The sequence below is a fragment of the Anolis sagrei genome, chromosome 4 (assembly GCF_037176765.1).
Source record: "Anolis sagrei isolate rAnoSag1 chromosome 4, rAnoSag1.mat, whole genome shotgun sequence".
Classification (NCBI taxonomy): Eukaryota; Metazoa; Chordata; class Lepidosauria; order Squamata; family Dactyloidae; genus Anolis; species Anolis sagrei.
This window is the reverse complement of record NC_090024.1, coordinates 49,384,879-49,404,671: the sequence shown is the minus strand read 5'-3', so window position 1 is coordinate 49,404,671 and position 19,793 is coordinate 49,384,879. Positions and strand designations below refer to the sequence as shown.

General features: G+C 39.0%; 1 protein-coding gene across 2 annotated transcripts; it reads right to left on the bottom strand.

Moving 5' to 3' along the window:
* Window positions 1-6,833: 6,833 nt before the first annotated feature.
* LOC132772819 (epidermal retinol dehydrogenase 2-like) lies at window positions 6,834-19,375 on the bottom strand. 2 transcript variants are annotated; one of them, XM_060771677.2, is made up of 7 exons: window positions 18,906-19,375; window positions 18,086-18,217; window positions 16,469-16,568; window positions 15,273-15,417; window positions 13,822-13,944; window positions 9,513-9,630; window positions 6,834-7,038 (listed from the first exon to the last, which is right to left on the bottom strand). In XM_060771677.2, the coding sequence occupies exons 1-6, from the start codon at window positions 19,290-19,292 to the stop codon at window positions 9,522-9,524; spliced, it is 996 nt and encodes a 331-aa protein (XP_060627660.2). In that variant the 5' UTR covers window positions 19,293-19,375; the 3' UTR covers window positions 6,834-7,038; window positions 9,513-9,521. The 2 variants fall into 2 exon arrangements, with proteins under 2 accessions (XP_060627660.2, XP_060627661.2); XM_060771678.2 differs by having other exon boundaries at window positions 6,834-7,031.
* Between the last annotated feature and the right edge of the window lie 418 nt (window positions 19,376-19,793).

Here is a 19,793-nt window from a genome sequence, read left to right as displayed (position 1 = left end):
CACCAAAGAAGAATTCAAACAAATAGCCAACACCTGTAGGGAAAAGGTCCGCAAGGCTAAAGCAAAAAACGAGCTCAGACTTGCCAGGGACATTAAAAACAATAAAAAGGGCTTCTATTCTTATGTCAGTAGAAAAAGGAAAAACAAGGAGGCGATAGGACCTCTTCGAGGAGAAGATGGGGCAATGCTGACAGGGGATAGGGAAAAGCCAGAACTACTTAATGCCTTCTTTGCCTCGGTCTTCTCACAAAAAGAGAGTCTTCAACCTCAGCAAGATGGAGTGGATGAGGGATTGGAGGACATCCAACCCCAAATTGGGAAAGAAGTCATCCAGGAATACCTGGCCGCTCTTAATGAGTTCAAGTCCCCAGGGCCAGATCAACTACACCCAAGAGTATTGAAGGAACTAGCGGAAGTCATTTCGGAACCATTGGCAACCATCTTTGAGAGTTCTTGGAGAACGGGAGAAGTTCCAGCAGATTGGAGGAGGGCCAATGTGGTCCCAATCTTCAAGAAGGGAAAAAAGGACGACCCAAACAACTACCGTCCGGTCAGCCTCACGTCAATACCAGGCAAGATTCTGGAAAAGATTGTTAAGGAAGCGGTCTGCAAACACTTAGAAACACATGCAGTCATCGCTAATAGTCAACATGGATTTATCAAAAACAAGTCATGCCAGACTAATCTGATCTCTTTCTTCGATAGAGCTACAAGCTGGGTAGATGCGGGGAATGCCGTGGATGTAGCGTACCTGGATTTCAGTAAAGCCTTCGACAAGGTCCCCCATGACCTTCTGGCAAGGAAACTAGTCCAATGTGGGCTAGGCAAAACTACGGTGAGGTGGATCTGTAATTGGTTAAGTGGACGAACACAGAGAGTGCTCACTAATGCTTCCTCTTCATCTTGGAAAGAAGTGACGAGCGGAGTGCCGCAGGGTTCCGTCCTGGGCCCGGTCCTGTTCAACATCTTTATTAATGACTTAGATGAAGGGCTAGAAGGCATGATCATCAAGTTTGCAGACGACACCAAATTGGGAGGGATAGCCAATAGTCCAGAGGACAGGAGCAGAATTCAAAACGATCTTGACAGATTAGAGAGATGGGCCAAAACTAACAAAATGAAGTTCAACAGTGACAAATGCAAGATACTCCACTTTGGCAGAAAAAATGAAATGCAAAGATACAGAATGGGGGATGCCTGGCTCGAGAGCAGTACGTGTGAAAAAGATCTTGGAGTCCTCGTGGACAACAAGTTAAACATGAGCCAACAATGTGATGTGGCGGCAAAAAAAGCCAATGGGATTTTGGCCTGCATCAATAGGAGCATAGTGTCTAGATCTAAGGAAGTAATGCTACCCCTCTATTCTGCTTTGGTTAGACCACATCTGGAATATTGTGTCCAATTCTGGGCACCACAATTCAGGAGAGATATTGACAAGCTGGAATGTGTCCAGAGGAGGGCGAGTAAAATGATCAAGGGTCTGGAGAACAAGCCCTATGAGGAGCGGCTTAGGGAACTGGGCATGTTTAGCCTGAAGAAGAGAAGGCTGAGAGGAGATATGATAGCCATGTATAAATATGTGAGAGGAAGCCACAGGGAGGAGGGAGCAAGCTTGTTTTCTGCTTCCTTGGAGACTAGGACGCGGAACAATGGCTTCAAACTACAAGAGAGGAAATTCCATCTGAACATTAGGTAGAACTTCCTGACTGTGAGAGCCGTTCAGCAGTGGAACTCTCTGCCCCGGAGTGTGGTGGAGGCTCCTTCTTTGGAAGCTTTTAAGCAGAGGCTGGATGGCCATTTGTCAGGGGTGATTTGAATGCAATATTCCTGCTTCTTGGCAGGGGGTTGGACTGGATGGCCCATGAGGTCTCTTCCAACTCTTTGATTCTATGATTCTATGATTCTATGGCAGTGACCGTGTCCCTACCGTATGTATGAAAGCATTAAGGGCGACACTGTACAAGTATGGTAGAAGAAAATCAATTCATCAAGATTCATGGACTTAATGTGGTTCCGAAGGTGAGGTGAAGGGGTGCCTCACTGGGAAGGTGTAAGTGAAGGACGGAGCAAGCTGCAGGCGTCCGGGGCACCCGGGATATGGAAAAAAGAGACAGAGTGGCCCTGGGCCCGGAAAAACACAACTTTTACCTGTCTGGCCCGCCCTTGTATCCTGTTACCATACCTCCTCCTCTGCCTCTCAGATCTCGCTCCTGAAGACTGCAGTTAAGTGGTCCAGGTGCACATGTGCAGGATCTGAGAGGCAGAGAAGGAGGTATAGTAATAGGAAAATTACCATATTGAAATCAAATCTGATGCTTTTAAAAATTTTATTTGGTGTCTGTTGGAAGAGGGGTAGTCTTATATGGCGAGTATATCCCGAACTGTATTTTAACTGGAAATGTTGGCGGTCGTCTTATACGCCCAGTCGTCTTATATGCCGGAATATACGGTATTTATAATGTATATCAAATATTTCTAGATCTTTGAAGTGTTGCTATTTTGGGCAAAAGATCCCAGTATCTCCAAACAGCAGGATAGTGATCATACTTCCTAGATGATACTGGGAAGCATAGTTTGAAATGAAATGGTTCTAAGCTCTGAATCATTCCTATCTAGCACTAGACCAGGTATGGGCAAACTCAAGCACATGAGCCAGATGCAGCCCCTTAGGCTCCTTCCTCCAGCCCATCTTTGTCACTTGTAAGCACATGTGACTATTATTCTCCCAAGATGAATAATATTAGAAAATGTATAATAATAGAAAATAGTTTAATTGTTATGATTTCCCCAGATTCTTTGCTATTTGAGTTGCCTTGGACTAACATGACAATTCTGAACCTTGAACAAGTGTGCACATAATGTAATTTGTCATAGGAAAGAAACTAGGTATTTAATGTAACCACATGATTACAAAAAAAAAAAAATCATTAAAGACACAGTGCATATTAGCCATAAGTGGCTCTTGAGGGTTGCCCTTTGGGAAACTAAGTTGTAGAACCCTTTCATCTTTTACCTGTAGGTGGAAAACATGTAATTACATTCTCAGGTATCTAAGAGTTGTATCATTTGGCAGGGAAATAAAAAAAAGAATAAGACAGAAAATTTTCAAGAAAACTTATGACAGAGATAAGGGACACAATACCAAGAAATAGCATTATGGTTTGACTGCCAATCCTGCATCTCATAGATTTCTGAGGTTTGTAGTTTGATGAGGTTCTAGAGTTTTCAGGCAGAGAATTTAGCATATTCACCCTAAACCATAAAGTCCATGATTCCATAGGACTATCCTTTGGCATCCAACCTGTGTTATAAGCCTCCAGTGTATAAAGGCACAATATTTGTGGAATTAGAGTCAAGTTTGGCATTAGGACTGCAGTGAAAATATTCTGCAATGACTCAATTTCCAATCAATGTCATTTGTTCAAAAATGCTGAAGACTCTTTTTACATGACACAAATATGCAGAGGTGGCCCTAGGTAATTTTCAACGGTAAGCAAACAGTATTCCCCCCCCCCCCCAACCAATCACTGATATATATTTTCTGTTCGTCGTGGGAGTTCTGCATGCCATATTTGGTTCAATTCCATCATTGGTGCAGTTCAGAATGCTCTTTGATTGTAGGTGAACTATACATCCCAGTAACTACAACTTGCATATGTCAAGGTCTATTTTCCCCCAAGAGCATCTCAAGAGCGCCCCTGGGCAAAATCAACTATACTGCAAATGCTTACTTTGCGTAATGGGTTGAGCTGCCCCTGCAAATATGACACTAATTATTCCACTTAAACTGCTTATGGAGGGCTGTGGGGCACTATAACTCTATCTGTGAATTCTGCATTTCCGTCTTTAAACTGCATATATCTGAATTCCATGGGATATTACCATGTCAATTAAAAAGAAATCATAGTGCTATAATTTGTATGCCTGATTTGTAAAACATCTTACAGTAGTTCATATTCTTTTTCCCTCCCTTCTTAACTGCTCACATCTTCTTTGGTTTCAGCCCCCTCATTGTGAAGAGAAATTCAGTTTTTAAGGTAAAAGGCATTTCTTTCTCCCACCCTGGACATTCCTTTATTTACATAACATGTGGATGAAAAATTCTATATAACAACCATAACAATGTGTTGCTGTGAGTTTTTCATGCTGTTTGGCCATGCTGCAGTAGTATTCTCTCCTGACAGTTTGCCTGCATCTGTGGCTGGCATCTTAAGAGGTTCTGTTGGCAATGAAGAAAGTGGAGGCTATACATATATATGTGGAATGTCCAGGGTAGAAGAAATAACTCTTTGTCTGTTGAAGCAAGTGTGAATGTTGCAATTAGCAGTCTTGAACAGCATTGAGTAGCTGTGATGCTGCAAAGTCAATCAGTGAGGTTATCTGCATAGAGCAGTGGTTCTCAGCCTGTGTGTCCCCAGTTGTTTTGGCCTTCAACTCACAGAAATACTAACAACTGGTAAACTGGTTGGGATTTCTGGGACTTGTAGGCCAAAACACCTGGGGACCCACAGTTTGAGAACCATTGGCATAGAGGCAATCTGGGCTTTGTTGCCCGAAGGCATTCTCTGTTTGGGAGGTGTTAACTGGCACTTGATTGTTTGCTTTCTGAAGTTCTGTTCTGAGTGGTGTTTTTTATTTACTTTCTTGATTCTGATTTTATTTTAATACTGGTAGCCAGATTTTGTTCATTTTCATGGTTTCCTCCTTTCTGTTGAAATTGTCCATGTGCTTATGGATTTCAATGGTTTATCTGTGTAGACTGACATGATAGTTGTCAGAGTGGTCTAGAATTTCTGTCTTCTCATATAATAGTGGGTTGAGGTTGGTTCATCAAGTGCTCTGCTATGGCTGACTTCTCTGGTTGAATTAGTCTGCAGTGCTTTGTGTTCTTTGATTCATGTTTATTTTGGCTATACTTGCCATCTGGATGACTTTTTAAAAGCAAATACTTTCAGGGGGATATTTTTTGGAGTATGGATAAATGAAACTGTGAATATTGTGTCTATTGAAAAGAGAGTTGTACCGTTTTTAGATATATATTTTTACATTATCCAACATCCCTTAGCATGGGGCTAAACTGGTTCAACCTGGGTCAAGCTCATGCAGACAAGTTTTGCGTACAGATTTAAATGTGCCATTTCTGATATGATGAAGTGTGTTCAGATCACAAAGGGAAGGGTTAACACTAGAATCAGTTAGATTAGAATCCTGTTCTTTTTCAGCTAATTTGTTTATTGCATTTTTACAACATTTCTGTGATAAAAATATAATTAGTGGATTGAATAATATTGTATGATCAGGCATGTAGCCAGGGGGGGGGGGGCTCGGGGGGCTTCAGCCCCCCCCCCCCGAAATTCTCATGGTGGTTCGCGAAAAGGCCTTACTGGTGCATTATTTAAACTGTTATGTTTATTAATATCATGATTTGATCACCATTCTCAATATATCCCATATGTATGGGGGTATTGGGGTAATGATACAAAAGGTTTGCTAGGCTAGACCCTCTTTCACTCAGACTCAGCCCCCCTGAAACTCAGCCCCCCCCGAAACCCCCCCTGAAAATTTTTTAGCCCCCCCCCCCGAAACGAAATCCTGGCTACGGGCCTGTGTATGATGGTGTATGTTTGGAATCTGGAAAGACTGAAGACATGATCCTAAGAAGATTGAGGCCTGTAAAACTGCAAAATGAGGTGAAGCATTCATGAACTACTGAAGTGTGATAAAAAGTTGCTGATGAGAATTGCTGGCATTGCTGATCTGTTGAATTATGGTTGAAAACATGTCTAAGTAGTCAAATACAATGATTCTTTAAGTTAAGGAAGTCAAATACAGTGGTCCCTTACATTAAAAAGAGAAACTAATATCTTTCCAAAACTGATGGAGTCAGAATGTTTTAGCTGGATAACAAGTTAATCAATTGAGAACAACAACAGCAAAACATGATGTGTAAGAGACCATTTTTACTTCCCGAAAGCATGTCAGATCTGCAGGGGAATGCAGATTATGATCACCTGCCACCTCTTTCTGCAAAGGATGGAGAAAAATGGTGTATTGACAAAGTGGCAGATAAGTGGGGAACACAATCTGGCCCATGTGCAGGTCCCTTCTCCAGGAACAGGAAGAAGGGATGTTAATGTATGCATGTAAAGTGAATGTGTGTATGTGTGCATGCTGAGTGAAATGGAATATCCCCTTGGTTTGCCTGATATACTTTTGTCTTACTGAAAATAGAATAAGAAGAAAAGCACTCCAATAAAATCTCTCCAAAACAGAAGATATTATGTATAGATTTGGCTTTTCATCATGCAGATTCATTTGAGAGATATATTGGATATGAAATAAAAAGTAATATTAATACACCAATATGTGTAAAAACAAAAACAAAATAAAGATTCAGGACACAACATATTATGTGTTTAGAATGCAACCTCCAAAAGAAATGGCATATGACATGTTTATTGCACAATTATAAATTATCTTAAATTGACATTTACCCAGATTTGAATGCATTAGACAACTGAGCTACACTTGTCTTAACAGAATCCCAGCATGAAACTAATCTCCTGTGTCCCCACTAAGGAACTAGTTAGAGAAGTAAAGTAAAGGGAATAGATCAAGATGCAGGACAGAAATAGATGGGGAAAAGAGATAGAAAATGACTGGTTAAGAGGGAAGGGGAGACAAACACAGCAAATAATGCTGTTGATAAATGAATGTTTCAATTGTGTGTTTACTGCTTCAAACTGTGCCTTTTAAAAAAGACAAATACATTGTTAGCAAAAAGCAAAACCCTGTCTTCACTTTTTCATCCACAACATGTCACCCACTATTCCAAGTGGTGAAAAGCCGATTGGGATGAGGCACAGAGAAATCAGCAATGGAACCCTTGATTTTCTTCTGTAAGCAGTTTGCCAGTCACTTTGAGGATGGAATAGCTCATATTCACTCAGAACTTGGTGCTATGTTTATTGCAAAATCAGCAGAGTATCCAGTGCTCCATCTGATCAGGTTTCTTGGGGTCATTTCATTTGCTGAAGCCTGATGACATAGACAAGATGTTTGAATTAGTCTGTTCCACCACATACAAGCTTTAGTCTTTCGTTTTTGATAGATAAAATCGAGCAGAGGTAGATTGTTCAGGTAGGTGGGAAAGGCCTCACTGTGACTTTTGATTTGAAGGAAGTGTTACTGTATCCTCTCTTAAAAGGTATATGTATTTATTTGGAATAACTACAATTCCATTGATAATGGACACATCTGTGTGAAGTGACTGGACAATTTCAGATGTTTTTGAATAAAACTGATTATCTGCACACCCTTCTGATATCAGGCTTAGCCTTAAAGGTAAAGGTAAAGGTAGTCCCCTGACATTAAGTCCAGTCATGTCTGACTCTGGGGTGTGGTGCTCATCTCCATTTCCAAGCCGAAGAGCCAGCATTGTCCGTAGACACCTCCAAGGTCATGTGGCCGGCATGACTGCATGGAGCACCGTTACCTTCCCGCCGGAGCGGTACCTATTGATCTACTCACATTTTGCATGTTTTCGAACTGCTAGGTTGGCAGAAGCTAGGGCTGACAGCGGAAGCTCACGCCGCTCCCCGGAATCGAACCTGCGACCTTTCGATCAACAAGCTCAGCAGCTCAGTGCTTTAAACCACTGCGCCACCGGGGGCTCAGTGCTTTAAACCACTGCGCCACCGGGGGCTTAGCCTTAGGTCCCATCTATGCTGATCATTCAATGTAGTTTCAAACTAGAGTTGAATAAAGTGTTTTTGCTGTGAAGATGATTACATAAGAAATCCTGGAAATGATTTGAGGCACGGATGGTGATTGTACAAACGACACCTTCAGACTGCACTAAATGGTCAGTGTAGATTGGGCACAAGCCACTCTGACACACTACTTCTGGTGAAAAATGGAGAATACCACCTATTCATCTTTCTGGCTCCCTTGGTGGTTTATAATGCATTTGAATGTGTTCTGTTATTGTACAGACTCAACTGGATTAGAGGAGGAAGTACTAGGTCTAGTGGTTCCAGTCCTCCCAGTGAGCTTGTCCAAACAATAGCATTAATGGGATTCCTGTTAAGTCTTCTGGCCATCAAACTGTGGGGTGAGGCATCCCATGCAAGTCTAGATCTATCTGAAGATGCTGGTAGAGATCAAAGGAATTCTTGGTGTGGCTCCATGAAGAAAGCTAATGATATCCAGCTCTATTTTCCTTGGCATTGGAGCTGCCTGTGGCTGTGCAGCATTTGGATCAGTGCCTGGATGTTGTAATGGGTCAATAAAAATAATTTGAATCCTGCATCTTGATGCTCAATGCATTTATGAGTCTCAAGGCTGTCAAATGGGTAAGCAATCTGCAATATTAACATGTTAATTTAGGAAATATATGCAAAAACAGCATGGATACCACACAGAACTGAATTTGGAGTATCCATGCAGTTTTTCACAGATGAAAACCAGGACACCAGAGTGTGATCCAGATGACAAATGTTAATGTGGAAGAACACACAAGCTAGGAGAGACTGCAACAGTTCCTTTTTGCCAAAGTCTATTGAAAAGGATAAGATTTTGCCTTGTCCTCCCTCTCTGCTGAGTTCAACTGATTTTCAATTTCAGGGATTTAAGTAAATTGAGGATTTTATTATTTGTAATTTTATCTCTAAATATTGTTTTATATTATAATAAACATTTTTGTAGATCAAAGTTATTTTTATAAGAATTCTTTTTTCATTGCCTTACTCCTCAAAAGCCTAGAGATTTAGGGACTGGTGGCCTAAATTGTTATTTGAAGAAATATCCCTCCCCCTATTTTCTCCACCAGCTACACAACTGAGTGTTGAAGGCAGAGTTTCTCCTCCCATGGGCATCTGTATTTGGCCCCTGTGTCATTGTTTCCAGAAATCATATGTGGAATGAATCTCTATCCCTACCATAAACTTAATCCAAGGTTCATGAATATGAGTGTTGGAGTGGAGCATTGCTCCTTCAATTGTCATCTTTACTAGGGAGCCAGGGTTAACTATGTCAGGAATGAGGTAGGTCTGGAACGCCCCACCCAGTCACTGGCTGGAGAAGTTTCATCCAAGGTCTGGGTGACTGGAATGGGCATGAATCTTCTCTTGGATTTCATGCAAGCCATGGACAAGACAGATATCAGTGCTGTGCTTTCACAAGGAAATGAAATCAAATGTCACATTTTGCTTGATTTTACAGAGCATCTAACACATAATGCTATGCATTTACAGATGAAGGGTACAACTACAGTGTAGAAGTAATGCAGTTTGACACTAGCTTAACTACCATGACTCAATGTTATGGAATCATGGAAATTGTAGAGTCTCCAGCCCTTTCTGACTAAGAGTGCTGGTGCCGCACCAAACTACAAGCACCATGATTTCATGGCATTGAGCCATTACAGTTAAAGCAGTGTCAAATTGCATTAATTCTACAGCCTAAGACCAATAGACTAAGAATAATCTCAATTAAATATGTATCAAACATACCATTCTCATTTAGTCCTTTGATGCCTGTCCTCTATGAATCTCACCTCTGAAGTGATCTAGATTATTCAAGAGACCAAGATATTGTACAAGAAGGACTACCACTTTCTCAGGAAGAAATCTGGGGAGGAAAACAATGTCGTATTTTAGATTAGCTCTGAAAAAAAAAAACATTCTTAGGGCTGGTCAGGCAGATACCCCCCCCCCCCTTTACATCCTCAGTCTCAGGCTTTAAAAATAAAGAAGTTATTTCTGTTTTTGAGAAAGGAACTTAAAATTGCAAATACTTTCATCCAAAGTGTCTTATAGGAATAAGAAATGGTGCCACATGGTCATGCTGTTCCTTTTAAAACCTCCCAATCTTTCTTGTTCCAAACATATTTTTCCTGATGTTTTTTGTGATAGCAAGTACCCATATTTCTATCTGTCAGGGACAGCTCATGCCATGTTGCATCTGACAAGTAGCTCCTGATGTAGTGTGAGATGAGGTAGTTAGATGAAAAAGGATCAAAGGCATTGTGGGAAAGAATCAGCCCAAACAGTTCAATATTCAGAAAAGGCAAGCCACTGACTGTGTTACTAACTTCCATGACTATAGAATAAAATATCAATCCCATACTTTCTCACATTTCATATATTAAAATCAGAACAGGCATGGCTAACATTGACATTTGACTATGATGAAGATGGTAAAAGTTAAAAATGAGGATAAACAGGAGCTTCGTGGGAGTAAAAAAAGAAGGAAGGAAAAAGAGTTAGTGTAATTCAAGAATCAGCAAAAAGAGAAGGACAAGAAAATTTGCATCGCAAACATGGGAGGGGAAGGGAAGAAGAGGAAAGGAGAAGAAAAATAAAATAAAAGAACTTAAAAAATCACATAATTAATAGCAAGTACCATGAATGGAATGATATAATGATCTTTTCCTTTGAAATAAGGACATAGGAAAAAAGGAAAAATCAAGTTAATAAAGCAGAGGAGACAGTTCTGGAGCATTAACAATACCTTAAGAAGAGAAAAGATAAGATTTTTGTAAGACAATTTGAGAAACTTTATAAAGGAAAGGAAATGTAACACATTTTTCTTTAAAGGAACTAGCAATTTATAAATCATGGAGTCATAGAATCATACAGTTGGAAGAGACTTCATGGGCCATCCAGTCCAACCCCATGCCAAGAAGCAGGAAAATCGCATTCAAAGCACCTCTTTATTTGTTACCTGTAAGTCTTACCCAGTAGTGATTTACAGGCTGACAGATAGGAAAGAAGGGAGTAAAACCGCCTGAGAAAGTGACATTAAAAAGTAACAGTGAATCAAAACAACATTCCATTCTATTTCAAGAGAAAAATACATTGCTTCTAACAAACAGCTGAGAAAGAACACAAAATGACATCAAGTGGATGAATAGCAAAAGTCTCATTATACTTCAATTAATTCAAATAACATTAAAATCTTTCAAGCCATCATAAAGAATGGAACAGAAGAAAGTTATTGAAGATATATATATATATATATATATATATATATATATATATATATATATATATAGCGAGAGAGAGAGAGAGAGAAGAATTTACAAAATTGTAAGAGAGGAAAAAGAGTGAGATGTTTGAAGGCACTCCATGATACTACTGCTTGGGGCTCTGATAGAGGATGTGGTTAGAGTCAATAATAGCTTGGCAAAACTACAAGACAAAGTCAAATCACTGAATAATAAATTGGGAAAATTAGTCCATGAATTTGATCAATTGAAGATTACACAGAAGGATGTGAGGAAGAAATCGACGGAGATGGAGTTAATAGCAGATAGAATTGGAGATACATAGACCAGCGTAAAAAAAAAAAGAATTGACAAATGGGAATAACAACAAAGTCAACTTCAAACAAATGTCTGGCAAGAAAGTATGCAATCACAATAACTGGATTGCCTGCAAAGTTTGCCCCACTCAGATCAGGAGACATTCCCAAGGAGGTAAAAAAATTGAGAAAAAATGTGACCTGAATTTTTACAGAAGTTTGACCTCGCAACCTCTGAGGATGCCTGCCATAGATGCAGGTGAAACGTCAGGAGAGAAAGCTTCTGGAACATGGCCATACAGCCTGAAAAACTTACAGCAACCTAGTTTTACAAAAGAGCTGAAAATTGAGGAACGGGTGGAGAAACAAATTTTTCAGGCTGTTGGGGTAAGCTCTGAGTGGGCTACAGGGAATAAAACCCTGGCTACAACATCTGTTAAGAGAAACTTAAGAGCCTCAATCTTGGGTGGCAATTGGGAGATCATGTAAAAATGGATGGAAAAAACTATAATCTTGAGACATTTTGGATGAAAACATTCCTATTATCCTATATATATATATATATATATATATATATATATATATATAGTACTACTTAGTTTCCTTACATTTAAGGTCTACAAATTGGAGTCTACAACATGGAAGTGTGGAGAAGAGCAAACCACAGACCATCTACTACAATGCAATCTGAGCCCTGCCCCATGAACAATGGAGGACTTTCTTCCAGCAACACCAGAGACACTTGAAGTGGCCAGCTTCTGGTCAAAGGAAATTTAGTATAATGCCAAGTTTTTTTTAACTTTGTTTGTGGTTTTTCTATACATTATAACTGTATTCTCAATTTGCTTCTGACACGATAAAATAAAACAAAATAAAATAAGGTGATAACTAAAATTAGATAAATGATTTAAAACAATGCTTGCTTTGTGAGTTATTCCTTGCTGTAGCCTTCACTTCCCATTTTCCCAATCTTTTAATTAAAAAGATACAGAGAAAGCCTCTGATATCGTCTAATGGTTTGGGTTGACCATTTTCTGGGATGTAATCACTTTTAGGATCTGCATTATTGGTTGCTATAGAAAACTTTTCCCAGAATGAGAGGATCCTGTTTAAAAAATGACATTGATTGGAAATTGAGTCATTGCCTATGGGTCCTCTACAATCTAAGTGTGGGCCAAATCAATTTTCTTTCCTATATCTCTAACACAAGCTGGATTCACCGATCTGCCTTCTGACTGACCAGGAGCACCTCTGTCTTGTCTGAATTAAGCTTCAATTTGTTTGACCATATCCTGTTCCGGACCAGAATAGCTTCACTGGGTGTAAAGGAGTAGAAGAGTAGGGTGTCATTTGCATGTAAATGGAACTACACTTTAAAACATTGTAAGACTTGTCCCAGTGATTTTCTGTAGATGTTAAACAACATGGGGGACACAAAAAAGCCCTGAGGAATTTCTGCACCACCTACTGGGTTTGCCCCTTGAGGAAGGAACAAAGCAACTGTAAAATAGTGCATCCATGTCACATCACCATGAGGTGGCTCAGTAGGATATCATAGTTGATGATATTGAAAGCCACTGAAAGGTTCACTCTCCCATAAAGTTATCTAAGTAGGTCATTCACCATAGTAACAAAAACTGTTTCTGTTCCATAGATAGGCCTGAAACCAAATTGAAATGGATAATCAGTTTCATCTAGAAGCCCCTGGAGTTCAGAGACCATCAAATACTCCAGTCCCTTGCCCAAAAATGGAAGAATGGGGACTGGTCTATAGTTATCAAGTACAGTAGGGTTCAGATAAGATCTAGGAGTTCCATTGATACTGTGGATAAGTTGAATCCCTTTTTTGGGTTATTGATTTTTTGACTAACATTTATAGGCTTATATGTGAGTATACAGTAGTGCTGGTTCTTGTAGACCTGATGTGTTTATTTTTTATAATTATGCTTATTTAATTATAATTTTTATTTTCTTGTTTATAATTTATGATGTTAACTTGTATTATTTTTATGTATGTGTTTGTTTATTCCAAGGCATTGAATGTTTGTCTTTTTGTCTGGAAGCTGCCCTGAGTTCCCCGGGGAATAGGGCAGGCTATAAATAAAGTATTATTATTATTATTATTATTATTATTATTATTATTACTACTACTACTAATACTACTACTGGGTACATATAACTGATACAACAAATTGTAGCTTGTCTCATTTTATATATATATATTTACTTATTGTTCCTTTTTCTAGTTTTTTTTAAAATCAGCCATTGGTAAAGTCCATCAAATATTATTAGACTAAAATGTGTTGGGCTAATTGGAAATATAAAATAAACTTTTTCAATTTCTTCTTCTCTACATCCCTTCTACTGGGTGTTACCAGTTCTCTCGGCTTTTTTGCTTTCTTGAAGTGTATCTGCAAGGTCATGCCAGGGTCCAGGAGAATCCCCTTTCCTTATAAAGATCTCAAAATTCTAAAAGTTGCATATTTGAATACAAAGGCAGAATAGAGAGATGCTTACATTTTAAGAACAATGAATCGAGCAAATGCTGACAAGACAACATAAAGTTTCTCTTTCAGAATGCCATCCACAATCCTCTTCCCAGCATCACCTACATCCAAGATAGGAAATATAAATGGCCGGCTGCAGGAGAAAATTGAAAAAGTTGACTCAATAAGATTGAAAGGTTTGCATGTCTAAAAACCCACACAGTTCTACCAAGGAGTTTATAGGATCACAGAGCTGGAAAGGGCTGCAAAGGCAGGAATATATAAATATATATAAAGCACTTCTGAAATATGAAGTCTATTTCACTGTTAAGCAGTTCTTACAATAAAGAGGTTTTTCCTATTGTCTGAGTGAAATCTCTTTTCTAGGAAAAAGTTGACTCTGACATGTAGGTTTTGACATTTGTTGCATCAGCAGGAACTTCACTTTGCATTAAGTGGAATCAGGGAATGTTCGTGAGTGATAGCAACCTTGGGAGCAGCCCTGTACTTTAGGGGTAGTGTGGTCATATACACTGGCACTAAATTAAACCAGACCACTGTCACACAATCCAGGACCACCATCTCCTTTTCCTTGCACTCAGGGCAGGGAAGGGGACAGATTAGTACTGTGTCACTTATCTTGCCACAACATCAGTAATGGCACCATCAGGACAAAGGAGAAAGAGTGGGGGAGCAATACCTTTCTAAGGACCTTATCACATTAAGTTTGGGAATCACCGTGTATGGTGGCGAATCTGAGGGTCCTGGTGGGGGGCTTGGACAACCCATTGCTCCATGCCCCACATCATCTGTTAGCAAATGCACCTGGTGATTGCTAGGAGCACTTTGGAATGCCATATCTGGCTGCCATGGCAGCAGCAGTGACAAGTCAAGTTAAGGGCCTTATCACATCAAGGTTGGGATTTGCCACACATTGTGGTGAATCCATAGGGTCCTTGTGGGGTGTGTGGAGAACCTGATTTACTGCTGGCCCCATCCCATGAGGGGAAGCATTCTCTGCCTGGTTTCCCCCCATTGTAACAAGCCTCTTGTATTGTTGCCTCAGTGGCATATGCCACTTGCTCTCTCCTGTTGCCTCGGAGCCTTGCTAAAATTCAGTGTACGTCATGTACTCTCCTCCATGGCAAAAGGGGAGAGTATGTAGCAAATGATGGGAACATTAGCCTGTATGATGAGATTGCAAGCCTGACCACCCAGTGGGGTAGCCCTGAGATTGATTTGACTGGGTGGTCAGGTCTTTGCTCCCACTTCTGTTGCTGCAGTTCAGGGAATCTGGGGCTGGCATAGAGCGGAAATGCTTCAGATAAGTCCCAGATTTTTCTGTACATGTATATGAGCTCCCACCCCTGATTACAAAAGCAATTGATGATAAATCACAGATCCCATTTTATGTGTCCAAGCTCTGTATTTAGGCACTGATAACATCTGCGAAAGTGCCACTACTTGAAATTCAGTGCTTACATTGTTTGTACTCCTGTAACCAATTCTGTGTAGACATATGGAGGAAGGACAATGGTGGTTTTAATGCCTTTCTTTCCTGCAGCTCTCATTTCAAAAGCGAGAGATTCCAAAAATCCAAATGCTGCAGACTTACTTGCACTATAATCTGAAAAATTCAGGATATGTTATATTTTTAATCAAATGCATAGAAATAATGTGAAAAATATGAAGGCAGATAATATTTTAACATTGTGTCGAAAATAGACTTAAACATAATTAAGCAAATAAGCAACCAACGTTGTAGTAGGAAATTGTTGCTATATTCAGCTGACATTTTTGCAATTGACTCCCAGAAATTCATGTAAAAATAATAGTGATACCTTTAAAAAAGTACTGGACAAAGGAAAATAGACTGCCTAATGACTAAGGAGGAATAGGGATACCTGTACACAGAGAGTTTACATACTCATCTCTAACAGATTCTGAAAATAATTGTGGAAGCTTCTAAAAAGTGTTGGTAGAATAAAGAATAACAGAATTATTTTTCGGGTTGTGTTCTGATGGCTTATATAAATGCTCAGGAATAACATTTGTTACAACTTTTTCAGCGAATTTCGAGTACTTCATATTTGTATATTCCCTTCCATAACTCTCCCCTTGAAAACCTTGGCCTTCTGAAAAGGAAAGAAGTCATAGCATGCATGCTAACTGTACAAAAATCTTAACATGTTATTTTTCCAATTCTAATATTACTGTTTCTTTATAGATGTTTCCTTCTTTTATAGCAAGCCAGACCTCACACATTTTTCTTAGATAGAGCTGTGATTATTTTCAAACATGTTTAAGCCTAAGTAAGACTAATACAAACATGTATTTCTGTTTAAGGCATCTGTTGTGTATGGCCAGATATTTCACCTACAATGTCTTTAGAAATAAGTTAGCAAGATTTTAAGAGGTTTGTCACTGTCCTCCTCTGAGACTGAAAAGGTCTAATTTTCATTGGGTTTCCATGGCCATGTGGAAATGTTCTACTGAAGTCCTAATCCAACACTCAAATAGCTGCATCACACTGGCTCATTAATCCAATTGTATGTTTCTCTAATTTTCTCCTAAATTAAGATGCAATGGTTTACACAGATTAAATTCCAGTTATACCAGTTTTCCTAGAATCTATGTTTTGATAGCATGGAGAAAGAAGAAATATATAGTTTACTGACCTGTGAGTTTATTGCTCCCTGCTAGTGCTCCTACACTAGCAATAGAAACCAAATGACCTTCATTGTGAGCAATCATGGCTGGAAGAAAGGCTTTGCAAGTCTGTGATACAATTAGTAAATCATTATTAAAATTGGGTATGTTTAATATTAGGCATGCAATATTAGGCATGTTTCATGTTTGCCTCTTCAGATTCAAGAAATAAAACATTACTGTAAAGGATATATGGTAGCTTGCTTCAGGATCTTTATGCTGGGAAATAGTATATTTAAAAAGTACCACATTACTTGCAATTCATAATGATGAAAATTGAACATAAGTAGTATCTGAAAATATGCAATGAACAAAATACAACAATTGGATTTCCCCACATTGTTCATTGTGAAGAGAGTGGATTGAATGTTGTAAAAAGAGAAAGAATCTCATTACCATCACGTGGCTGCCTGGCTTGTCATGTGTTTTTGTATCATGTCACTCCTGTGTGGTATTAAGCAAGACTGATAGAGTAGCAAGAAAGGCTTTGCATTGGAAGAGTCCCAGAACACCAGGTCCTAGGATCCCAAGTTCTGACTTCCTCCTTCAGAAATAGCCAAAATGCTATGTGTTAGCCTCATACTCACTGTAGTCTTTAAGAACCTCATAACATTGAGGTCCCAAACACAGATGATGGGGGGGGGGGAGGGAGTTGGGTTTGCTGGGTAGCATAGGAAATCTGTGGGGCAGCAGAGAAACTGTTGTCCTAAAACCTACATTGTCGGCATCACTGCTTTCCCCATCACACTGGGGAAAGCATCACCTCTTGGCTTCCCCTCAGACTGGCCCCATTCTAAGCAATGAGGACTCAGGAAGCCTCTCATGTTCTTTGGGCTCCATCATAGGTTGCTTCCAGGACAGAGCCTGGCTGGAAGTAGCCCTTTGTCATGTGATGGGCTCCATTGTGGCTCCATCCTGGAAGTGTCCCAAACTTCATGTGATGATGTTCCTAGACTAATTATGTCAGAATCCTGCCCAGTGAATCTCTGAAAATCAAAATTAAGTTCAATAAATAAGCTGTTATATATTTCACTGCTTTCTAGTATATCTTGTCATTACAAGAAACGTCTAAAATATTAACATTTTGGTGCTTTAGTGTTAGTGAAAGCAGCACAGAGAAAACTGACAGAAGTATTCCAAAGCTAAAAGAGATCACCAAAACAATTTCCAAGAATAGCCCACATTCCAACACCTAGGGTACAGTTCATCTTTCAAGGTTCAAGACACAACGCTTCAGGCTTCAAGATTACATTGCTCCAGACTCATAGGGGAAAATTCAGAGCAATCTGTGACCGTTGCTGATGAAGTTCAAGTCCATGTTAAGCACCCCTGAGCTGCCTGAATAACCTCCATGTTTTGTTCAGCTGCCATGGAGCTGATCACCATTGAAGTGTAGATGTGCCCACTCTCACAAAGTAAACAGTTTGGTTTTCATGATAAAGTATGAATTTACCATGAAATCAAAGTCCAATAAATCAGAATTTTAGTCATATACTCAAACCACTATGCCATATGCGAAACTTTAACCACATATTTACTGGCAAGACAATCCCTTGTAGTTTTAAAGGGGGAAAAAAAAGAATTACCCAGAAATGAGCAGCAATGTTCACTTCTAATGTTTCTTCTATATCTGAGTCAAGAAGATCAACGAAAGTCTTTCCTTTCAGCACACCTGCATTGTTGATTAGGATTTCTACATCACCCACTTCCCTTTTAACCTACAAAAAGGAAATATTGAGTAGTCATGTTCAATACTTATTCTCATTTATTAAAGTGATTTTAATGTTATATGTAATGTTTTTAAAAGTTTTAAATATATGAATTTTAAGTTTAATGTATTGTAAGTGTTTAAGGCATTGAATAACTGCCACATGAAAGCGGCTTGAGTCCCCTTCACGGTAGAGAAACGCAGGGTATAAATTGAGTAAATAAATAATTAAAAAATAAATGAATAAAATAGCCTTTACAAGGGGGGGGGGGGGCAGGAAGAAAGAGAGACTGAATAAAGATTGAAACTATGTGTGTAGGAGGAAGGAAAATGAACTACGGATATAAAAACTGCCCAATTATTAAAATGTCTTATTTTTATTGTTTAAAATAATACCAGGAGGAACACCCTGTTGTGGAACTGGAATTTTGTCATTTTGTATTTGAATTCACATAATATCTGGCACATTGGATAAATTGTCAAAATGGGAAATCAATGAAATCTTCCAAAAGCTAGTTATTATGACTGCAGCCTAATATGTTTTACATAAAGGTATTTTCTCTGACCTGTCTTTTCAACTGGAAGCATTCCTGACTTGCAGAATAATAAAATAATTTCAGTTCAATTTTTAAAACAGTTGGCTAGTTAAAAGGGCAATAGTTATACATGCCATTTTTGAACCATAAAGAAAGCTTTACCTGTTCAGCCACTGTGTAGATTTCTTCTCTTTTGCGTAGGTCACACTTGTAGGTATAAACGGCTAGAGCTCCATTGGCTTTGGCAAGCTCTGCTGTTTCACTGTTACCTTCTTCGTCAATGTCCCAGAGAACGAGGATGGAACCAAGACGTGCAAAATTTTTGGCAATCTCTTTCCCAATTCCATTTGCAGATCCTGTAACAAGCACTATTTTTCCAGCAACATTTTTCTGAAGACAAAAAAACATTAAAATGAATGCCTCCAAACAGTAATAGCAAAATAAAATCAGAAATTCGATGGTGTCCAATATACTTCTTATTATTAGCATGATTTTGTTGGTTCTATTTTCTAATTTAAACATTATATAATTAACTAGTAACATTATCATTAATTATTTTTTCTTGAAAAGTTTTGTCTTCTTTTATAAGAACTTTGCAGTTGATTATTTGGACTCAACCTCTCAGTATGAATTGCTACTGCCTAATCTGGTGTGGGGAAAAATATTTCAAACGCATTGCTTATTTGAGAGTGTCCTTGGGAAGCCCATTTTCTTCACCTCCCACTTACAATTATATTTCATCATACAGACAACATTCAAACAAGGGGTTAAGACTGTAATTTAGCAGGATAATGCATATGGATATGTGACAAGATATTCAAGCTGATCCTGTCTTATCCTGCACTTAAGTGAGAGGAAAAGCCTTGAAGACATTTGCTGAATTTCATATTACATTTTATGTGAAAGCAGAACATTATATCCTGGATTAGATCTCCTCAGGTATTCAGGTGTGTGATCTTTCCCTTCCTCCTCTCCCATTTGTTAGAGAAATTGCTCTTCTAATTGACCTATATTGTTGCAGGAGAAAGCAATTAAAATATCCACATGTTG